This window comes from Scyliorhinus canicula, chromosome 1 (assembly GCF_902713615.1).
Source record: "Scyliorhinus canicula chromosome 1, sScyCan1.1, whole genome shotgun sequence".
Lineage (NCBI taxonomy): Eukaryota > Metazoa > Chordata > Chondrichthyes > Carcharhiniformes > Scyliorhinidae > Scyliorhinus > Scyliorhinus canicula.
In genome coordinates, this window is record NC_052146.1 from 27,600,718 (window position 1) to 27,623,022 (window position 22,305).

Consider the following 22,305-nt stretch of genomic DNA (forward strand, 5'->3'; position numbering starts at 1 on the left):
TGAAGGTTTGACCCCCTGCCAGGTTAGCATATAGGTCTTCTCTGCATGGCAATCTGAAGCTTTATTAACTGTTAGTTTATAGTCCCTGCAAAGGTGGACCGACTTGTCCGGCTTGAGGGCAGGGACTACTTGTGCAGCCCAGTCTGTGAACTGCATTGGCCACATAATCCTTCAGCTCTCCAACCACTCAGGTTCAGTCTCTATTTTGTTAAGTAAAGCGTATGGGACTGAACGTTCCCTGAAATATTTGGGTAGGGCGTTGGGGTGCACATAAATCTTTACCCTTGGTCCATTTATTCTACTAAGGCCTTCTTGGAAAATGTAGGGGTATTTGCCAATGACCTTGTATAGTCCACCAGTTCCTAGTTTAAAAATTTGTAGTCAGTCCAGACAGATCCTCCGGAGCTAGTCTCTGCCCAAGAGGTTGGGTCCTGGTCAGCCTTCAACTCTGAGCGGAAGTCTCGCCATCTGCTGCCCATAGGTAATCGGGATCATAATGCCTTCATAATCTTCAATGGTTCCCATATTTATGGCCCTAGCCCTGGTGTCTTGTAGGCCTAGGGGTAAGATGCCCATCCGGTGACGCTGGAAGATCTGTTCCCTGATGATGGAGATGGTAGCTCCCATATCCACGTCCATTTCTGGGGAATGATCAAGAGTGTTATCTTTATCAGGGCAACCTTAGGCATGATGATGTAGTTTAACTGTATCCTTCATCTCTGCGGCTCATAGACTTTTAAGGCCAGGAATTGGGTAGCACACCTACTGCTGATTCCGGCAGCTTCGCCTGGGTAGTGTCCTTTAGCCACACTTACAGCAGCCTCGCGACTCACATTTGTAGTCCTCCGGGGAGGCTTCCTTGTTATTTCTAGGGTTATTCTGCCATCTTCTGAGATGCCAGAATGTCCTGGCTGAAGGTTGAATTGGTGGTGAGTGCCTTGGCTGAGAATGCTGAATTTGTCCCCCCCCCCCGAAATCGAACCTGGGACCCTGGAGCTGTGAAGCAATTGTGCTAACCACAATGCTACCGTGCTGCCCTTAAGAACACATTAATCTACACTCCATTATTGTACCGTAATCCATGTACCTATCCAATAGCCGTTTGAAGGTCCCTAACGTTTCCGACTCAACTACTTCCACAGGCAGTGCATTCCATGCCCCCACTTTCTCAGTGCTCTCCAAAGATAGAGATAATTCTATAGCCCTTTTGATGGTGGGTATTGCCAAAACTTTGTTTTGTATCGCATCATTGTTGACCCCACACACGATTTAGTCGGATACCATTTTGGTTAGTGATGGGCCAAACGCGTAGTATTCAACCAGCTTCCTTCATCTCGCCAGGAATTCTGTCAGGGCTCCCCAGGGGTCCCCCCCAGCCACTTTGAATTGGTAATGCTGGAGGATTACGAATTGCTTTGGGTTGCAATGGTTCATTTCTAGATCCACAAGTTCATTGAACGTTTTAGTGTAAGGAGCTGCAGGATAAGTTAAAATCTTAATAATGCTGGACGTCGTTTTGTTATGCTCTTGACGTAGCATAAGCTGCTTCCTTGATGTACACTCTGACAAAGGAAGGTTCAGACTTGGAGATAGCTTTAACACATTTATTAAACTATTAACAATTCTCCTACTTGGATTTGACTCCTGTTAATCCTGCTGTAGCTACTCACACTAACTAACCAGTCTGCTACAATCCACGTGGTGGGTGTGATGTGTTTCAATCAACCCTGTGTACTCACTAAGTGTCTCCACTGGAAAGAGGAAGATCATGTGTGCTGTGTCCTTTTATATGGGTTGGTGTAATGCCCCCCTGTGGTAGTGTCACCTCTGTGTGTGTTGTGAATGCCCATTGGTCGTGTCCTATCTAACTGACCTATTGGTTGAGTGTCTGTGTGTCATGTCTCTGGTGCTCCCTCTAGTGTCTAGCTAGGTGCAGTGTGTTCACATTAACCCCGTGTGTATTTATAGTGTCCTAGTGTATCTATATTAACCCCTTGTGTATTTACAGTGATGCATATCACCACAGACGTCATGACCCTGCATGCTGTCAAAAAGATTATGTCTGGCACTCCCTACTATATTGTTGCCACAGAGAAAGTGGCGTATGCATTAGGCATACATGGGCCAGTTCTCCTCGTCTGCAACATAAGCCTTCATCTCCTCAAACAAAGGCATTACCGGGTATTTCTTATTGCTTTGTTTCTTCCCGGAGTTGTCATCGGAGAGTTTCAAAAAGGCTGCTCAGAATCCTGTCCTTGATCCAGGAGGCGCAGAGTGAAAGGCCAAACAGTGCAGGCGGTGGGGCAGTGGTATTATCTTTTTAAAATAAATTTAGAGTGCCCAATTATTTTTTTCCAATTAAGGGGCAATTTAGTGTGGTCAATCCACCTACCCTGCACATCTTTTGGGTTGTGGGGGTGAAACCCACGCAGACATGGGGAGAATTTGCAAACTCCACACAGACCCAGGGCTGGGATCAAACCCGGGGCTGAGATCAAACCCGGGTTCTCAGCGCCGTATGAAGCAGTACTAACCACTGCGCCACTCTGCCACCCAAGCACAGTGATACTGTCACTGGATTAGTTAACCAGAGACCGAGAGTAATGTTCTGGGGACCTAGGTTTAAATCCCGTCACTGCATCTGATGAAGTTTGAATCCAATAAAAAAATATCTGGAATTAAAAACCTTATGGTGACCATGAAACATTTTCGATTGCCATAAAAACCCATCTGGTTCTCTAATGTCCTTTATGGAAGGAAATCTGCCGGCCTTACCGAGTCTGGTCTATATTTGATTCCAGGCCCACAGCAATGTGGTTGACTTTTAACTGCCCCCTCAAGGGCAATTAGTGATGGGCAATAAATGGTGGCACAGCCTGCAACACCCATGTTCCATGAACGGATAAAATAAATGTTTTAACTGAAAATAAAGCCGCTACACGGCACACAAAGCAAACATCCCAGCCCAGGACTATCGGGAACTCCAGTTTGGGAGCTACATTTAAAGCTCCCGCTAACGAGCTCTAGCTGGACGGGCCTATGCCTGCTCACCACAGGAACTCGTATTCTACAAAGACCAGGGAGAGATTAATCAGCAATCCCCTGTGGTCCTCGTGAGCTCTTCTTGGCATGTGCCTCCATAATTAAGTGTCAAGCAAGCACTTAACAGGACAGTGGGACTTCCCTGCAACCAAGGACTCTATGGGCTGACAACCTGCACTCCAAGAGCTACGGGCCAATCAGAGGCCAACAACACTTCATTGCTTGGTAGTGCCCCTGGAGAGGCAGTAACTGCAGTCGATAATGCACCCAACAACCTAAATAGCCTGCGCTCATCCAATTCCCCACAAATATTCAGGTGCAATCCAGTCTTTCTGCAAAGGGTTGGAAAATATTTTTTGTAACATTTTCGTATGTTTTCACATAAAACTGGTAATGTGGATGAGATGACAGTTGGAAGAAAAAAAATCAGTTTTTCATTTGGATGATTTTGTCATTTGTACACCAAGCAACAGATCAATATAGCTAGTTTTATGGCTGAGGGGCAAATTTGAAGGTCTATCCTGATATTCCTGCCAATTAGTGCAAATAACTATAATAGCCTTGGTTGAAGTAGATGAAGAAACTGAACATAATTTAAAGAAAATAGAACATAGAACATAGAACGATACAGTGCAGTACAGGCCCTTCGGCCCTCGATGTTGCACCGACATGGAAAAAAACTAAAGGCCATCTAACCTACACTATGCCCTTATCATCCATATGCTTATCCAATAAATTTTTAAATGCCCTCAATTTTGGCGAGTTCACTACTGTTGCAGGTAGGGCATTCCACGGCCTCACCACTCTTTGCGTTAAAAACCCACCTCTGACCTCTGTCCTATATCTATTACCCCTCAATTTAAGGCTATGTCCCCTCGTGCTAGCCACCTCCATCCGCGGGAGAAGGCTCTCGCTGTCCACCCTATCTAACCCTCTGATCATTTTGTATGCCTCTATTAAGTCACCTCTTAACCTTCTCTCTAACGAAAACAACCTCAAGTCCATCAGCCTTTCCTCATAAGATTTTCCCTCCATACCAGGCAACATCCTGGCAAATCTCCTCTGCACCCGTTCCAAGGCTTCCACGTCCTTCCTATAATGAGGCGACCAGAACTGTACGCAATACTCCAAATGCGGCCGTACTAGAGTTTTGTACAACTGCAACATGACCTCATGGCTCCGGAACTCAATCCCTCTACCAATAAAGGCCAACACACCATAGGCCTTCTTCACAACCCTATCAACCTGGGGGGCAACTTTCAGGGATCTATGTACATGGACACCGAGATCCCTCTGCTCATCCACACTACCAAGAATTTTACCATTAGCCAAATATTCCGCATTCCTGTTATTCTTTCCAAAGTGAATCACCTCACACTTCTCCACATTAAACTCCATTTGCCACCTCTCAGCCCAGCTCTGCAGCTTATCTATGTCCCTCTGTAACCTGCAACATCCTTCCGCACTGTCTACAACTCCACCGACTTTAGTGTCGTCTGCAAATTTACTCACCCATCCTTCTGCGCCCTCCTCTAGGTCATTTATAAAAATGACAAACAGCAACGGCCCCAGAACAGATCCTTGTGGTACGCCACTCGTAACTGAACTCCATTCTGAACATTTCCCATCAACTACCACTCTCTGTCTTCTTTCAACTAGCCAATTTCTGATCCACATCTCTAAATCACCCTCAATCCCCAGCCTCCGTATTTTCTGCAATAGCCGACCGTGGGGAACCTTATCAAACGCTTTACTGAAATCCATATACACCACATCAACTGCTCTACCCTCGTCTACCTGTTCAGTCACCTTCTCAAAGAACTCGATAAGGTTTGTGAGGCATGACCTACCCTTCACAAAACCATGCTGACTATCCCTAATCATATTATTCCTATCTAGATGATTATAAATCGTATCTTTTATAATCCTCTCCAAGACCTTACCCACCACAGACGTTAGGCTCACCGGCCTATAGTTACCGGGGTTATCTCTACTCCCCTTCTTGAACAAAGGGACCACATTTGCTATCCTCCAGTCCTCTGGCACTATTCCTGTAGCCAATGATGACCTAAAAATCAAAGCTAAAGGCTCAGCAATCTCTTCCCTGGCTTCCCAGAGAATCCTAGGATAAATCCCATCCGGCCCCGGGGACTTATCTATTTTCACCTTGTCCAGAATTGCCAACACTTCTTCCCTACGCACCTCAATGGCATCTATTCTAATAGCCTGGGTCTCAGCATTCTCCTCCACAATATTATCTTTTTCTTGAGTGAATACTGACGAAAAGTATTCATTTAGTATCTCGCTTATCTCCTCAGCCTCCACACACAACTTCCCACCACTGTCCTTGACTGGCCCTACTCTTACCCTAGTCATTCTTTTATTCCTGACATACCTATAGAAAGCTTTTGGGTTTTCCTTGATCCTACCTGCCAAAGACTTCTCATGTCCCCTCCTTGCTCGTCTCAGCTCTCTCTTTAGATCCTTCCTCGCTTCCTTGTAACTATCAAACGCCCCAACTGAAACTTCATGCCTCATCTTCACATAGGCCTCCTTCTTCCTCTTAACAAGAGATTCCACTTCTTTGGTAAACCACGGTTCCCTCGCTCGACCCCTTCCTCCCTGCCTGACTGGTACGTACTTATCAAGAACATGCAATAGTTGTTCCTTGAACAAGCTCCACATATCCAGTGTGCCCAACCCTTGCAGCCTACTTCTCCAACCAACACATCCTAAGTCATGTCTAATGGCATCATAATTGCCCTTCCCCCAGCTATAACTCTTGCCCTGCGGGGTATACTTATCCCTTTCCATCACTAACGTAAAGGTCACCGAATTGTGGTCACTGTTTCCAAAGTGCTCACCTACCTCCAGATCTAACACCTGGCCTGGTTCATTACCCAAAACCAAATCCAATGTGGCCTCGCCTCTTGTTGGCCTGTCAACATATTGTGTCAGGAAACCCTCCTGCACACATTGTACAAAGAATGACCCATCTAATGTACTCGAACTATATCTTTTCCAGTCAATATTTGGAAAGTTAAAGTCTCCCATAACAACTACCCTGTTACTTTCGCTCTTTTCCAGAATCATCTTCGCCATCCTTTCCTCTACATCCCTAGAACTATTAGGTGGCCTATAGAAAACTCCCAACAGGGTGACCTCTCCTTTCCTGTTTCTAACCTCAGCCCATACTACCTCAGAAAAAGAGTCCCCATCTAGCATCCTTTCCGCCACCGTAATACTGTCCTTGACTAGCAGCGCCACACCTCCCCCTCTTTTGCCCCCTTCTCTGAGCTTACTAAAACACCTAAACCCCGGAACCTGCAACAACCATTCCTGTCCCTGCTCTATCCATGTCTCTGAAATGGCCACAACATCGAAGTCCCAGGTACCAACCCATGCTGCCAGTTCCCCTACCTTATTTCGTATACTCCTGGCATTGAAGTAGACACACTTCAAACCACCTACCTGAACACTGGCACACTCTTGCGAAGTCAAATCTGTGCTTCTGACCTCTATACTCTCAATCTCCCGTACCCCAAAACTACAATCCAGGTTCCCATGCCCCTGCTGAATTAGTTTAAACCCCCCCAAAGAGCACTAACAAATCTCCCCCCCAGGATATTGGTGCCCCTCAGGTTCAGATGTAGACCATCCTGTCTATAGAGGTCCCACCTTCCCCAGAAAGAGCCCCAGTTATCCAGAAATCTGAATCCCTCCCGCCTGCACCATCCCTGTAGCCACGTGTTTAATTGCTCTCTCTCCCTATTCCTCATCTCACTATCACGTGGCACGGGCAACAACCCAGAGATAACAACTCTGTTTGTTCTCGCTCTGAGCTTCCATCCTAGCTCCCTAAAGGCCTGCCTGACATCCTTGTCCCCTTTCCTACCTATGTCGTTAGTGCCAATGTGGACTACGACTTGGGTCTGCTCCCCCTCCCCCTTAAGGACCCGGAAAATAAGGAGGAGTTATCTTTTATACCTCACCAGGTGCTAAATACACAAATTGTGATGCATATTTCAGGTAAACGAGGTTCTTCTAAACGTGGATCAGAATCGTCAGATCTTGAACCGTGCCGTGAACAAAAAGGTATATGAAATGCTTTAAAATTTAGGTCACCAGCAGACAATCTTTCCATTTTTGCCGATGTAATAATGCCAAGGAGGCAATGTGTGCTTTTGATGTGTGACTGGAGATGTAAAGATGTAAATCATCTATGCCTTGTGTGACCTTGATCTAGTATTCACCTGTATCCACAATAAATTTGCCCAAGGTAATGTAGGTACAGAAGGTCTTGTCATGGCTGGAGTGCCAGTGCAAGCCGCATGTCATCTCTTTTTGGGTATACCTCCAGAATTAAGTGCCAATCATGCACTTAGTAGGGTAGTGGTGGGCCTTCCCCAAAAACTCTATGGGCTGATGTCCTGCACACGCGGAGCTGCAGGCCAAACAAAGGCGAGCAACACTTCATTGCTTGATATTACCACTGGGGAAGCAGTTACTGCAGGAGGAGGTCATTCAGCCCATCAAGTCTGCACTGGCCTATAGAAAGAGCACCCCCCTCTAAGCCCATGCTTCCACCCTATCCCCATAACCTAGTAACCCCACCTCACCTTTTGGACACTCAGGGGAAAATTAGTTTGGCCAATCCACTTAACCGGCACATCTTTGCACCGTGGAAAGAAACTAGAGCACCTGGAGGAAACCCCTGCCGACATAGGGAGGAAGTGCAAACTCCACAGTCACCCGAGGCCAGAAATGAACACAGTACCCAGGAGCTGTGAGGTGGCAGTGCTATCCACTGTGCCACCGTGCAGCCCACACCATCTAAATAGCCTGCATTCATCCAATTTCTCACAAATATTCAGCTGCAATCCAATCTTTCTGCAAAAGATTGGAAAATATTTTTTTGTAACTTTTGAATAGACTTTCACATGAAACTGGTAATGTGGATGAGATGACTACTGTAAGAAAAAAAATTACTTTTTAATTTTGGATAATTTTGCCAATAGATCAAGCATCAGATCTGTTTAGTGTTATACCTGTAAAACCACAGGTACTTTCGACCAGTTTACTTACTCAAAGGTTTTACCTCGGGTGTCTTTATCTATGAGGAAACTAACCACAAACACAAGTTCAAAATTCAACAATATTTATTAACCCTTATATTACCCACAAAATATTCGAGGTACCCAAGATCAATAGACCTGTGCATATCCATAGGGTGTAATGATCTCCTTGAAGGGTGATTAGGGGGGGCAGGTCCAGACATGTTCTGGCAGTTTGTGTGTTGCTTGTGTATTTGACTTTAGTAAAGTCTGAATTCAAACAGCTTGTCTGAGGTTTGGCTCGTATGATTTTAAAATGCCCAATGCTTCAATTTAGCATATCCAATTTAATTAGCCTTAAAGCTAGGGTCACCACAATAGCTACATTTATGCCTGAGGGGCAAGTTGAAAGATCTATCCCATTATTCATGCCAATTAGTGCAAGTAACTATATTAGCTTTGGCTGAAGTGGATTAAGAAACTGAAGGACACTGTCCGTGTGGAGTTTGCACATTCTCCCCGTGTCTGCGTGGGTTTCGCCCCTACAACCCAAAAATGTGCAGAGTAGGTGGATTGGCCACGCTAAATTGCCCCTTAATTGGAAAAAATAATTGGGTAATCTAAATTTTTTTTAAAAAGAAGAAACTGAAGGAAAAGAAGGAAGAGTTATTTTTTATATCATATTAGCTGCCAAATTCACAAATTTTAATGCGTGTTTCAGATAAGGAAGGTCCTTCTAAACGTGGAACGAAACTATCAGATCTTGATCCTTGTCGTGAACGAGAAGGTATATAAAATACTCAAAAATATATGTAATGAGTCAATCTTTCTACTTTTGCCAATGATATTATGCCAAGGAGACACTGTGTGTTTTAGATCTGTGACTGGAGATGTAAAGATTGCTTTGGTATTTACCCACATTATCAATACATTTTGCCCAATATAGTGTAGGTGAAGGAGGTATCATCATTGTCTGGAGTGCCTTGAAAGCTGTTCATCACCACGTTTTGGTATATGCCTAACAGGACAGTGGTAGAACTTCCCCGCAATCTCTGTGAGACTGCGAGCTGAGGTCCTGCACACCAAGAGCTGAAACCAAAAACCAGCAATACTTCATTGATTGGAAGTGCCACTGGGAGGCAGTGACTGCAGCTGGAATGCACCCACCCACCTAAATAGCTTGCACACATCCAATTTCTCACAAATATTCAGGTGCAGTCCAATCTTTATGCAAACGATTGGAAAATATTTTTTTGTAACTTTTGAATAGACTTTCACATGAAACTGGTAATGTGGATGAGATGACTACTGTAAGAAAAAAAATTACGTTTTAATTTTGGATAATTTTGCCAATAGACCAAGCATCAGATCTGTTTAGTGTTATACCTGTAAACCACAGGTACTTTCGACCAGTTTACTTACTCAAAGGTTTTACCTCGGGTGTCTTTATCTATGAGGAAACTAACCACAAACACAAGTTCAAAATTCAACAATATTTATTAACCTTTATATTACCCACAAAATACTCGAGGTACCCAAGATCAATAGACCTGTGCATATCGATAGGGTGTAATGATCTCCTTGAAGGGTGATTTGGGGGGGCAGGTCCAGACATGTTCTGGCAGTTTGTGTGTTGCTTGTGTATTTGACTTTAGTAAAGTCTGAATTATCACAGCTTGTCTGAGGTTTGACTAGTATGATTTTAAAATGCCCAATTCTTCAATTTAGCATATCCAATTTAATTGGCCTTAAAGCTAGGGTCACCACAATAGCTACTTTTAAGCCTGAGGGGCAAGTTGAAAGATCTATCCCATTATTCATGCCAATTAATGCAAGTAACTATATTAGCTTTGGCTGAAGTGGATTAAGAAACTGAAGGAAAAGAAGGAAGAGTTATTTTTTATATCATATTAACTGCCAAATTCACAAATTTTAATGCGTGTTTCAGATAAGGAAGGTCCTTCTAAACGTGGAACGAAACTATCAGATCATGATCCTTGTCGTGAACGAGAAGGTATATAAAATACTCAAAAATATATGTAATGAGTCAATCTTTCTACTTTTGCCAATGATATTATGCCAAGGAGACACTGTGTATTTTAGATCTGTGATTGGTGATGTAAAAATTGCTTTGGTATTTACCCACATTATCAATACATTTTGCCCAATATAGTGTAGGTGAAGGAGGTATCACCATTGTCTGGAGTGCCTTGAAAGCCGTTCATCACCACGTTTTGGTATATGCCTAACAGGACAGTGGTAGAACTTCCCCGCAATCTCTGTGAGACTCTGTGAGCTGAGGTCCTGCACACCAAGAGCTGAAATCAAAAACCAGCAATACTTCATTGCTTGGAAGTGCCACTGGGAGGCAGTGACTGCAGCTGGAATGCGCCCACCCACCTAAATAGCTTGCACACATCCAATTTCTCACAAATATTCAGGTGCAATCCAATCTTTCTGAAAACGATTGGAAAATATTTTTGTAACATCTGAGTAGATTTTAACATGAAACTGGTGTGGATGGGATAACTATTGTAAGAAAAATGAATCAGTTTTTCAACTTTGATGATTTTGTCATTTGTACACGAGGCAACAAATCTGTATAGCTAGGTTTATGCCTGAGGGGCAAGTTGGAAGCTCTATCGCATCACTTATGCCAATTAGTGCAAGTAACCTTAATAGCCTTGGCTGAAATAGATTAAAAAACTGAACAGAAATTGAAAGAAGGTAGAATTATCTTTTATACCTCGCCAGATGCTAATTATACAAATTCTATTGCATATTTCAGAATACGAAGGTCTTTCTGAACATGACACTGAACTATCAAACCTTGATCCTTGTCGTGAACGAAGAGGTATATGAAGAACTTTAAAATATATGTCCTCAGTAGACAATCTTTCTATTCTTGCAATTTTGTAATTATGCCAAGGAGCTAACGTGTGCTTTCCATGCGTGACTGGAGATGTAAAGCAGGTGTTCCTCGGAGTGAGGTGAGGTTGTGTTTTTGAGTGTTGATGGACTGTTTTCTGTGTTGGGTTCATCACAGTTTGAAGCTCACAAGATATTTTTGTCCTCTGGTATTGGAGGTTTGGCCCCCTCTGTTACCCTTTGTGCATGGCTGAGCCCCATTTTTGAACTTGCAGATGAGTATTGTCCACTTGGCAATGAACACCTCCTCCTCTGAAAAGGAGAGGAAACAAAGAGTGAGGAGTCATGGTGGGCACAGGCATCCCTCTCAGGCAGAGGTGTAGGCACAGGATGATCAGAACCAACAGAGAGGACAAGTAGACCCCGTAAAATACACCACTACCCTGATACCAAGTTGCACAGACTGGGATCAAACTACCTTGACATGACAAAGATCCAGTGCCGCAGGAAGCTCTGGCTTTCAAGGGAAACTATGACGTGCTTCTGCCACCCAATTGTGTGGGTGAACTCCAATGCCCGTGGCTCTAAAGGCCACTGTGGCATTAACATTAATGCTTCAGAGGGCACTGCGGGTGATATATGTGGAGTCTCTCAGTCAGCAGCACACAGCTGTATCAGGTTGGTCACTGACTTCCTGTTTAGGCATGTGAGAAGATTCATTCATTTCAGGAAGGACCAGTTTACCCAGGGTGAGCAAGTGAGAGGATCCAACACCATTTCAGTTTCCCCCTATATCCAGGGTGTCATTGATTGCACCCAAGTGTCCATCAAGGCGATAGCTAGCCAGCTGGGTGTCTTTGTTAACAGGAAGGGTTTTCACTTTATGAATGTTCAGACTGTATGTGCTCACATACTGCATGTATGCAAGATTTTGGTGCAGTTTAAACACTTCAGCCATTCTTTGCCACTCACAGGTGCCCAGCATCTTCGCTGATCCACCTTGCCTTGACAGCTCGTTGATTGGTGACAAAGGTTACCCATTGAAAAGGTGGCTGCTTGGGCAGCATGTGGCGCAGTTGTTAGCACTTGGATGCGGCACTGAGGACCGGGTTTGAATCCCGGTCCTGGTCACTGTCCGTGTGGAGTTTGCACATTCTCCCGTGTCTGTGTGGGTTTCACCCTCACAATCCAAAGATGTGAAGGTTAGGTGGATTGTCCATGCTAAATTTCCCCTTAATTGGAAAAAAAGTAATTGGGTACTCCAAATTTATAAAAAATAAATTTAAAAAAAATAAAAAGTGGCTGGTGACACCTGTCAGATGCACAAAAACAGACACTGATGAAAGATACAACCACTGCCATTTGCCAACAAATGCGGTGGTAGAGAGGACCATTGGTGCCTCAATGAACAAAGAACAATACAGCACAGGAACAGGCCCTTCGACCCTCCAAGCCTGCACCGGTCATCCTGCCTTGGCCAAAACCCTCCGCACTATCTTGTGCGGTATCCCTCTAATCCAATTTTATCCATGTATTTGTCAAGATGCCTTTTGAATGCCATTAATGTACACCGAAAAGGAGCCAAACTTCCTGAGCAGCTCCATTATCTCCCCCACATTGGAGAGCGGGTCCACGATATATAGTAACAAATCATCCGCATGTAAGGACACCCTATGCTCCCTCCCCCCATGCTCAATCCAATGGCCATCAGCTCGATTGCTAAGGCAAACAACAGTGGAGAAAATGGACACCCCTGCCTTGTACCCCTGTTCAGTTGTAAAATAACCTGAACTTAGGGCATTTGTATGTATACTTGCTATGGGGGCCTTGATAGTCTGGATAGGTCTGGATAGTGTGGACGTGGAGAGGATGTTTTCACTTTTAGGAAAAACTAGAACCAGAGGACACCATCTCAAACTAAAGGGATGATCCTTTAAAACTGAGATGAGGAGGAAGTTCTTCAGCCAGAGGGTGGTGAATCTGTGGAACTCTTTACCGCAGAAGGCTGTGGAGGCCAAATCACTGAGTGTCTTTAAGACAAAGATAGATAGGTTCTTTATTAATAAGGGGATCAGGGGTTATGGGGCGAAGACAGGAGAATGGGGATGAGAAAATATCAGCCTCGATTGAATGACGGAGCAGACTCGATGGTTCGAGTGACCTAATTCTGCTCCTATGTCTTATGATTTTATGGTCTTATGGTCTTATCCTGCCCAATTAAATGGCGCACAATCAAATTTGTTTTTGTTGGGGGGGGGGGTGGCTTAAATTTCAGCCATTGTGTGTTGGCTTGTACTAGAAGAAAGGAGGGAGTGTGTTTGGATGGCCTAGAAGATGATTTAAAGATGTGCATGTAAGGGTTGGGTCATGACAACTTTGCCGAGATATATATGAAGTGAGAAAAGTAGTAATACGATGTTAGAAATAGCAGAGTGACTGTAGCAGCAGTAGGTGAAGGATTGAAATCTGGTAGAAATAGGTAGCATGAAGAGTGGTGAGACGGGAAGACTTAAAAGTGCAGAGCTGTGTAATCAAGAAGTAGTTCTGCATTCCCCCCTCCTCACTGCCCCCCTTCAATATACCTTGATCAGGTGGGCAGTTACATGTGCCTATCGCTGGGATGTTTAATGTTATTATTCACGCTAATCAATGCAAGAAATTGTAATTGTTATTCTTGAAATGGATTGAGGAACTGAACAGAAAGGAAAATAGGAAAAGTTACCTTTCTACATCTTACCTGGTGCTATTTATACTACTTTTGTAATGAATTTCAGGGACAAAAGATCAATCGAAACTAAGTGGTGAAATACCAGATTTAAATTCTTGTCACAAGCTAAAAGGTATGTAAAAATGCATGTATATGGTAGTGCTTCAAACTATATATCATTACTCGGCAATCTCTCTGTTTACTTGTCAGTGTAATTATATTCACGAGTTATTCATCTACATTTTTAATGTATGCCATTAGATGGACATTGGAGAATGTTACTATCTATATCCACACAATTTGATATGTGCATTTCTTTAGTTCTTCGTTCTGCTCAAAAATTATTTCAGTGGCAGCTTCTGACAGAAAATTTGCCTGAAATTAATTGTTTCAATTTCTATGACATCAGCTGATACTTGAGAATTTTCCTTCCAAACGTAAATTGATCCTTTGTAAATTGATCCATGTTGATTTTACCATAATCCTGATCTCATGATTGTCATTTCTCCAATTCCTATGTGCCTTGAAATAATTTAGGCACGAATGATTGGCAAAAAATGGAGGAATTATTAGGATATCCTGAGGAAATTTGTCACTGGTTTTCATGAAAATTTCTACAGGTACAATGATACTTGCATATTGATTGGGTGGAAATCCTTTCTGTTCATATCAACCACAGAGTTACTGTGGCCACAACAGGGCACCCCATAAGCGATAAAATAAAAAATGATCTGTTCAGCTTACACCTATATTCACAGGGAAAATAAATGAATATATTATGCCCTTCATGCATACACTTATTTGATTTAATTGAATTTATATGGACAGCAGATCAGGTGATCTGGCCTGCTGTCCAGTGGTCACTTAGAAGGAGCACACAGTAAAAATTATCAATGCAATGTTGACTTTTGCGCTTATGCGAAAAGTCATCTTGTTAAAGAAATCTGCAGGTTGGCTCGGTACAGATGGCGTAGCACAGTGACAGCCTTGTTCATGAAATAGAGGCATCATTCTCTGCAGAGCTTACTCCTAAACCTCTCTATGGGCAAAATTTTATATTCCCCCACCAGCAGGTTTACAGGCAGAAGAGTGGGCCTAACGTTCCTTGGATGGTCTTCCTAACAGCCTCCTGCCAACCCTAGACTCTGCAATTTTACGATGTGAGTGGCAAGCCCCAGCCTGGCCAACCCGTCCTTGTCCCAATTGAGACCCTTAACTGGCCAATTAATAACCTCAATGCCATTTTTCTGTCCATCCTCAATTTTTATGCTGGCAGGGTGAGTTTAGTAACAATTGGGAATGCCCAGGCCTATATCTACCTCACAACAGATATTTGAGCTTCTGAATAGCATTTTTACTTTATGGTCAGCATCAGCCCTTGAAAGGCTGTGGGTTCTGGATGTTATGCCCCTTGATCCCGGAAGGATTCCAGCTTGTCACATGCTGAACACCAATCATGTCACAATAACATAGCAATGGGATGAACTTACATCATCGTGTGAGGTCTGTGTTACAGGTATGTGCTGTGGAGAAGAAGTGGTTCCTTTGCTTCTGTTTTGAGACCACATTATCTGCTCTGTGGTTTCATTACTCTTTTCTACCTTGCCAGTACTAGGAATGTTTGATTTTTTAAATGATATTGGTAGGGAAAGTATTTAGTTATCGATGTAGTGGTTGATACAGATTTGTTTGTGTTTAATAATATTATTGTTATCCTTAAAAGCGATTGCTTCTTTCACCGATACTATTCAAGAGGAATTCATGTCCATTCAGAAAGGTAAATTAATTAGATATTTTACAATTTCGCCCATTCTTTTTCACTTCATTGCTTTTTAGTTTTGACTGAATTTGTTTTTGCTGTCATCTAAATATGCAGCAGTGGCTATAACTTACCAATTTTGGTCGTCTTCAACCACTTTAGGCTATTTAAAATTGGTGACTACTTTCTCCTTCTCCCTTCTAAAATGTTCTCCTGCCCTTGCTTAAGTTCTCAAACCTACTGAAGGTATTACAAACAAAATACTGTCAATATTTAAAATCTGAAATAAAACAGAAAATGTTGGAAATACTCAGCAGGTCCCCATTTGTGGAAAGAGAAATAAAGCCACAGGCTGCAAAATTGGATTCAGCGATACCAGCAGTACTATGAGTGCCAGTCTAGGTGAAAATGGCAGGTGTGTCCATACCCAATACTTTTAACACAGTCCACACCAATTAATGTCTTCAAGAGTAATATAGCATGAGCATCCCATCAGTGGGCTGTAAATATGCAAAGTAGACAGTCCTAACATGTTCATGTTGGGTGGATTATCCATCCTAAATTGCCCCTTAGTGACCAAAGATTAGATGGGTGGGGAGGTGAGCTTGCCGGGGGGGGGGGGGGGGGGGGGGGGGGGGGGGGGGGGGGGGGGGGGGGGGGGGGGGGGGGGGGATTCTTATGGGGGCTCGGTGCAGACTTGATTGGCCAAATGGCCTCTCTCTGCACTGTAAGAAATCTATGGTTCTATTATGCCAGCCAGTGTCCAATGCTGATTTGATACACAACCTTCCATTTCCGACCTCATTAATGCTGTGAACACCTCTTATATATATATGCACCGCTGAATCACAGTGAAAAAGGAGGTTATTTGGCCCATCGAAACTGTATTGACTGTCTGAAAGAACATATTTACTGGTTTTATACCCCTGTCTTATCTCGGTAACCTTGCACATTCTTTCTTCAGCATCAGGCTCATGTAGGCCTCATACCCATGCGGCTTAAAGCTGCCGTCATCCAATTTTCAGGGTACATGCCTTTGACTTCTTGCTACTACAGAGTCTTGAAGGCATTGATAAAAGTTCTTACAATCAGAGGGAATGAGTGGAGTGAAATGTTCTACAATTCCATACTTTACCAGCCCTCCATTACAGATGATCACGGTATCCTCTTGGCCAAAACCCTGAAATGAAAGAAAAATGAAATGAAAATCGCTTATTGTCGCGAGTAGGCTTCAATTAAGTTACTGTGAAAAGCCCCTAGTCGTCACATTCCAGCGCCTGTCCGGGGAGGCTGGTATGGGAATACGAACCGTGCTGCTGGCCTGCTTGGTCTGCTTTAAAAGCCATTGATTTAGCCTGTGAGCTAAACCAGCCCCTGTAGATTCTGTAATAAAACAACCATTCCATATCAACTCTATCCAATTATTAATCCAATGACAGAATTCTCAACCATAGACCATTGTGTCTTACTTTAGTGTCTGTTGTGAACTGCAGCATGGAGCAGTGCTGATTTTCAATAAGGAACATCACCGCTAGCCATGCAGGATAAAGTCAGGCACTTCTAGACCTTGAAGTCCGGCTGAAGACCGTACTACCTCAGCATGTGCAATCTTAATTTGGGCAGCTGATTGACAGTCAACAGTGGCTGCGCTGACTGAGTGGCAGTGGTAGGAGTTTGACTGTTTTCATCTTGAGATGTCTCCATCAAGCCATTGCTATTCCCTCAGAATGACACTTTAACAATCTGAAAAATCTGCAGACTCATAGATTACTGGATTGATGTGAAACTTGCAAATCCCTTTGAGAACTGCCATCAGAAGCTTGAAGAAAGTAATCTGAATCTGCATGGCAGCAGGCTGTGCTTCCATAATGGCAAGCAGCTCCTGACCCCAATCTGAACTTCCATTGCAGCATTCAGACATTGTAAGGCCATTGCCTGTACTTCAGGGGAAGCTAAGACATTAGCCTTCAGGCTGCACCATCACAGGGTTTGCAACGGTATTCATGAGGTTGGTCAGCGCCTCCATGTTGGAAAGAATACTGCTTGACAGTAAACAGTGGTTCCCTGCCAATGGACAAAACATTTATCTGTGCATGCCCATCAGTCTTTTCCTAAATACCACCCCATTGAAGTCTTCATCTGAGTCCCCTGTAGCAGAATTTTTTTACAACCTCAAGGGCTGTCTATTCTCCCTATCCTGGTTCAGCCATTCGTGTCCAATGTCTCCCCATGTGTCACCTATAAACTACCCGATAAAGTAAATGCTGTGCCAGTATCTGAGCAAGTGACTGAATGTCAGGTAAAGTTATTATGCTTCTTCATCAGAATCTGCTCTTCCACTCTGCTTCGTCCTCAGGTATCACTGGTTGGGCAAATAGTAGTTCTTGTGTATCTGAAAGCATATATGCATAAGGGGAAAGATTAGCACGAGAGAGAAGCTGTTTGGGATGTGGTTTGGAGGAAAAACAAGAGGCACATGTTTACATCTGTAGCTTATATATTGTACCAGATTCAGGGATGAAGTGATGGGATTTCAAGGTTTGTGAGGAAGAAATATACCATCATCCTGAATTACTTCATGATCGTAAATTTCCAGGAAACAGAGGTTGTAACCTATGGCTGTGTAGTTGGATATTAGAAATAAGACATAAGATTTAGGGAGTTTGGTTCCGTGTAAGGAAGGGTAACATTCGAATTAGATTCATGTTAAACAAAGGTGTGTGGTGAATCACATTCCGCGTAATTCACACTGTTGTTATATGATGTGCTGTATTCATGTTAGCTTGGTATACGAGCAGTTGCGTGGCTCTGCCCATAGGGGGAGATGAGGAGTTTGTACTGGGCTCCACCCTTGGCTCCGACCATGGCTCCGCCCATGGCTCCTCCCATTAACCGGAAATATAAAGCTTTGCAGTCGTGAGCCTGTCTGCCAGTTCATCACGTCGCAGGCAGGCTCTGTTGTAAGACTATTAAAACCACTGTTCACTTCCAACCACGTGTCTTGTGAATTGATGGTCACATCAATTTAATAGTCTTAGGAAACTAGAAGAAAACGACTAAGGAAACGACTATGGAATCAGCCCTCAAACCTGACCGACTAGAACTCGACCTGCAGGCTGCAGAGGCAAGAGAAATCTTTCAACGCTGGCTCAGATGTTTTAAGGCCTACCTGGCTGAATCAAGTACTCCAGAAACTACAGAGGAGAAGAAACTCAGTCTACTGCACGCAAGGGTGAGCCTCCGTATATCTACTCAACTCAATAGTACTAACTCGTATACGGGGGCCCTAGCCATGCTAGATCGAATGTACGTGAGGCCCATCAACGAGGTCTATGCCGCCAGCGCCCCGCAGAGTCGTTGGAAGAATTCCTGCGGGACTTAAAGACTTTAGCTCGGGACTGTAATTACCAAACTGTATCAGCCGAACAGCACATGGAGCTCGCTGTCAGGGATGTGTACGTGGCAGGCCTCAGATCAAACTATGTACGCCAGCGGTTGCTCGAAAAAGGGGCCCAGAATCTAGAGGGCATGGTAGAATTGGCTACCACCATGGAGGTCTCATTCCGCAGCCTCACCTTGTTCTCCGCGGACCTAACGATCCCATCCTGGGCCCCCGACCAGCGACTTCCCCAGGCCTGCGCCGCGTGGCCACCCAGCCACCACGCAGCTCCAGGGTGCCATTTTTGCGGTCAGCCCCAGCACCCGCGGCAGTATTGCCCGTCCCGTAACGCGACCTACAACCGCTGCGGTCGCAGGGGACACTATGCTTGGGTCTGCCTGGCAATTTAGGCATGAATCTCAGGCCCCATCTCCTAACTCTCCCGCAGCCTCCCAGAGCACTCGTTTTCAAACTCCACAGGTCCGCAGGCCCCGAAATGCTGCGGCCTGTACTCCGACTCCGCCCCCAAATGACACGTGCGACTCATGGGGGTCGCCATCTTGGCAACTCCCTCCACGCGGCTGGCCATGTGCGACTCATGGGGGCCGCCATCTTCCTCGCCGCCCACCATGTGCAATCCACGGGGGCGGCCATCTTGGGATCCTTCCTCTCCTCACTCAGAAAATCGCCTCGAAGGCTACGAATTCAGAGGGCAATCATCACGGGGCCACTCCAGCACAGCTGATCGAGCCGCCGACTACCCGCAACTCAGCGCGGTGACGTTGGACCAGTCGCGTCCGAAACATCTCCGCAACTCCATGATGACCATTGAAATCAACGGGTGCAGGACACCGTGCCTCTTTGACTCCGGGAGCACCAAGAGCTTCGTACACCCAGATCTGGTAAGACGATGTTCGCTCCCTATCTTCCCTGCACGGCAAACTATCTCCCTCGCTTCTGGCTATCACTCTGTTCACCTCAAAGTGCGCACGGTCGCTACCCTAACGATCCAGGGCACTAGCTGCTCGAACGTCCAGCTGTACGTGCTCCCTGAACTCTGCGCCCCACTCCTACTGGGACTTGACTGCCAGTGTAACCTGAAAAGCCTCACACTCAGCTTCGGCGGGCCATTGCCCCCACTCACTATTTGCAGCCTCGCTACGCTAAAAATCGACCCCCCTCCACTCTTCGCCACTCTAACGCCGGACTGCAAACCCATAGCCACTCGCAGCAGGCGATACAGCCTGCAGGACAGGGTGTTTATCAGAACCGAGGTCCATAGGCTCCTATGTGAGGGGATCATAGAGGCCAGTAATAGCCCCTGGAGAGCTCAGGTGGTGGTCGTCAAGACCGGGGAAAATTCCGAATGGTAGTGGACTATAGCCAAACCAGTAATCGGTTCACGCTCCTCTAATGCGTACCCACTCCCCAGGATTGCAGACATGGTGAATCAGATCGCCTACTATCGCGTCTTCTCCACGGTGGATCTGAAGTCTGCATACCGCCAGCTCCCAATCCGTCCCTGGGACTGCCACTTCACGGCGTTTGAGGCCGACGGCCGCCTCTTCCACTTCCTCCGGGTTCCCTTTGGCATCACGAATGGGGTCTCGGTGTTCCAACGAGCAATCGACCAAATGGTGGACCAGTACGGGCTGCGGGCCACGTTTCCGTACTTGTACAACATCACCATCTGTGGCCATGATCAGCAGGACCACGCCGCTAACCTCCATTGATTTCTCCAAACTGCCTCCAAACTCCAAACTTAGGGCGGAATTCTCCCCAACCGGACAAAATCGGCAAAGCCGTCGTGAACTCGGCCGAGTTTCACGGCGGCTCCCCACTGCCCCGTTCCCAAGCAATTCAGGCCCCAGAAATGGGCTAGGAGCGGGGCCGCGGGAATCACGTGGGCGATGACGCGAGAATGGTGCGACGCCCGAATGACGTCGGTATGACGCCGCTCCGCGTCGTGAAAAGGCGCGGGCGACCAGGTCAGCAGACTGAGGATGACGGAGCCATGGAGGGCCGCGCCGAGGTTCACCGAAAGTGACATGGAGACCCTCCTAGATGCCGTGGAGCAGTGGAGGAGCATCATCTGCCCTAGAAAAGGGCATCGCCACCCTGCCAGTGTCGTGCGACGGGCCTGGCGTGAGGTGGGCACGGCAGTGAGTGCTGTGGGGCACATCCCTCGGTGCAGTGCCGGAAGAAGCTCCACGACCTCACCAGCTGCCAGGGTAAGTGCCAAGAGGGTGCCCCCGGGTCACAACAACCCCCCCCCCCCCCCCACAAGTCCCTCATCACCCACCTCCCCCCCTGGGCGGGAGGGAGAGGGGGAGGGGGGGCGAGAGTGAGTGGAGGGTGGTTACCAAAGTTGTCACAGACCCACATGAGCGCTGCGACCCCCTAGTGCCATGGTTTAACTGCAACTTTTCCCCCAACCTGTGCAAATATCTGAACGGCCTGCTGATACCTGCCGAATTGTAATGATCTATCTATGCCCCCCCCCAACAGGACAAGACTGCGTACAACAACCGGGAGCGCAACAAGACCGGAGGGGGTTCTCCCATAATGCACCCCCTGACCGCCTTTGAACAGAGGGCTCTGGACCTTGCTGGGGGATCTGCCACCCGAGAGGTCGCGCAATGCTAGGTTGGCGGTGCAGAACCAAGTGAGACAACCCTGCATAACAGCCCCCCCCCCCCCCCCCTCCAGCCCTTCCTCTCTGCCCTCACACTCCGCCCACTGGACCCCCCCATCCTCTTTGCCCTCACACTCAGCCCACTGGACTCCCCCCCCATCCTCTCTGCCCTCACACTCAGCCCACTGGACCCCCCATCCTCTCTGCCCTCACACCCAGCCCACTGGACCCCCCCCCCCCCCCCATCCTCTCTGCCCTCACACTCATCCCACTGGACTCCCCCATCCTCTCTGCCCTCACAGGACACTGGACCCCCCATCCTCTCTCTCCCCTCACACTCAGCCCACTGGACCCCCCCATCCTCTCTGCCCTCACACTTAGGCCACTGGATCCCCCCATCCTCTCTCTCCCCTCACACTTAGTCCACTGAACCTCCCCCCCATCCTCTCTCCCCTCACACTCAGCCCACTGAACCCCTCCCCCCCCCAATCCTCTCTCCCCTCACACTCAGCCCACTGGACTATCCAACGCCCGGCCGAGCGTGTCTAAATAACCCCGTCTTATTCTGTTCCCTAGGGCGTGCTGACGAACATCCAGGGACGTCTAATGCCACACCCAGCCGGAGAACCGCCAGCACCACCGCACCCAGGGCCGCATGCCAGAGGGTGGCAGGACGTCACCCAGGACCGGGACCTTCAAGCAGGACGCATACACGGCGACACAGTCAGCAGGGTCAAATGAGGGAGAAGAGTACATGGGCCGCGTGCAGCCTGCCGCCAGAAATGAATGGGACGATGACCCCTCAGACATAATGACGGACGAGGACCTAGAGCTTGTGGCACTGCTGTCTCCCACACCATC

At 46.3% G+C, this 22,305-nt stretch overlaps 1 protein-coding gene across 5 annotated transcripts in view; it reads left to right on the plus strand.

Annotated features, from left to right (window-relative positions):
* LOC119953068 (transcriptional regulator ATRX homolog) overlaps positions 1-22,305 on the plus strand; it is a 608,924-nt gene that overhangs the window by 331,491 nt on the left and 255,128 nt on the right. For all 5 annotated transcript variants that reach the window (XM_038776923.1, XM_038777098.1, XM_038777278.1 and 2 more), the window contains 6 exons: positions 7,072-7,137; positions 8,818-8,883; positions 10,045-10,110; positions 10,885-10,950; positions 13,739-13,804; positions 15,395-15,448. In XM_038776923.1, the coding sequence (XP_038632851.1) occupies positions 7,072-7,137; positions 8,818-8,883; positions 10,045-10,110; positions 10,885-10,950; positions 13,739-13,804; positions 15,395-15,448 (384 nt within the window). The remainder of the gene's footprint in view (positions 1-7,071; positions 7,138-8,817; positions 8,884-10,044; positions 10,111-10,884; positions 10,951-13,738; positions 13,805-15,394; positions 15,449-22,305) is intronic.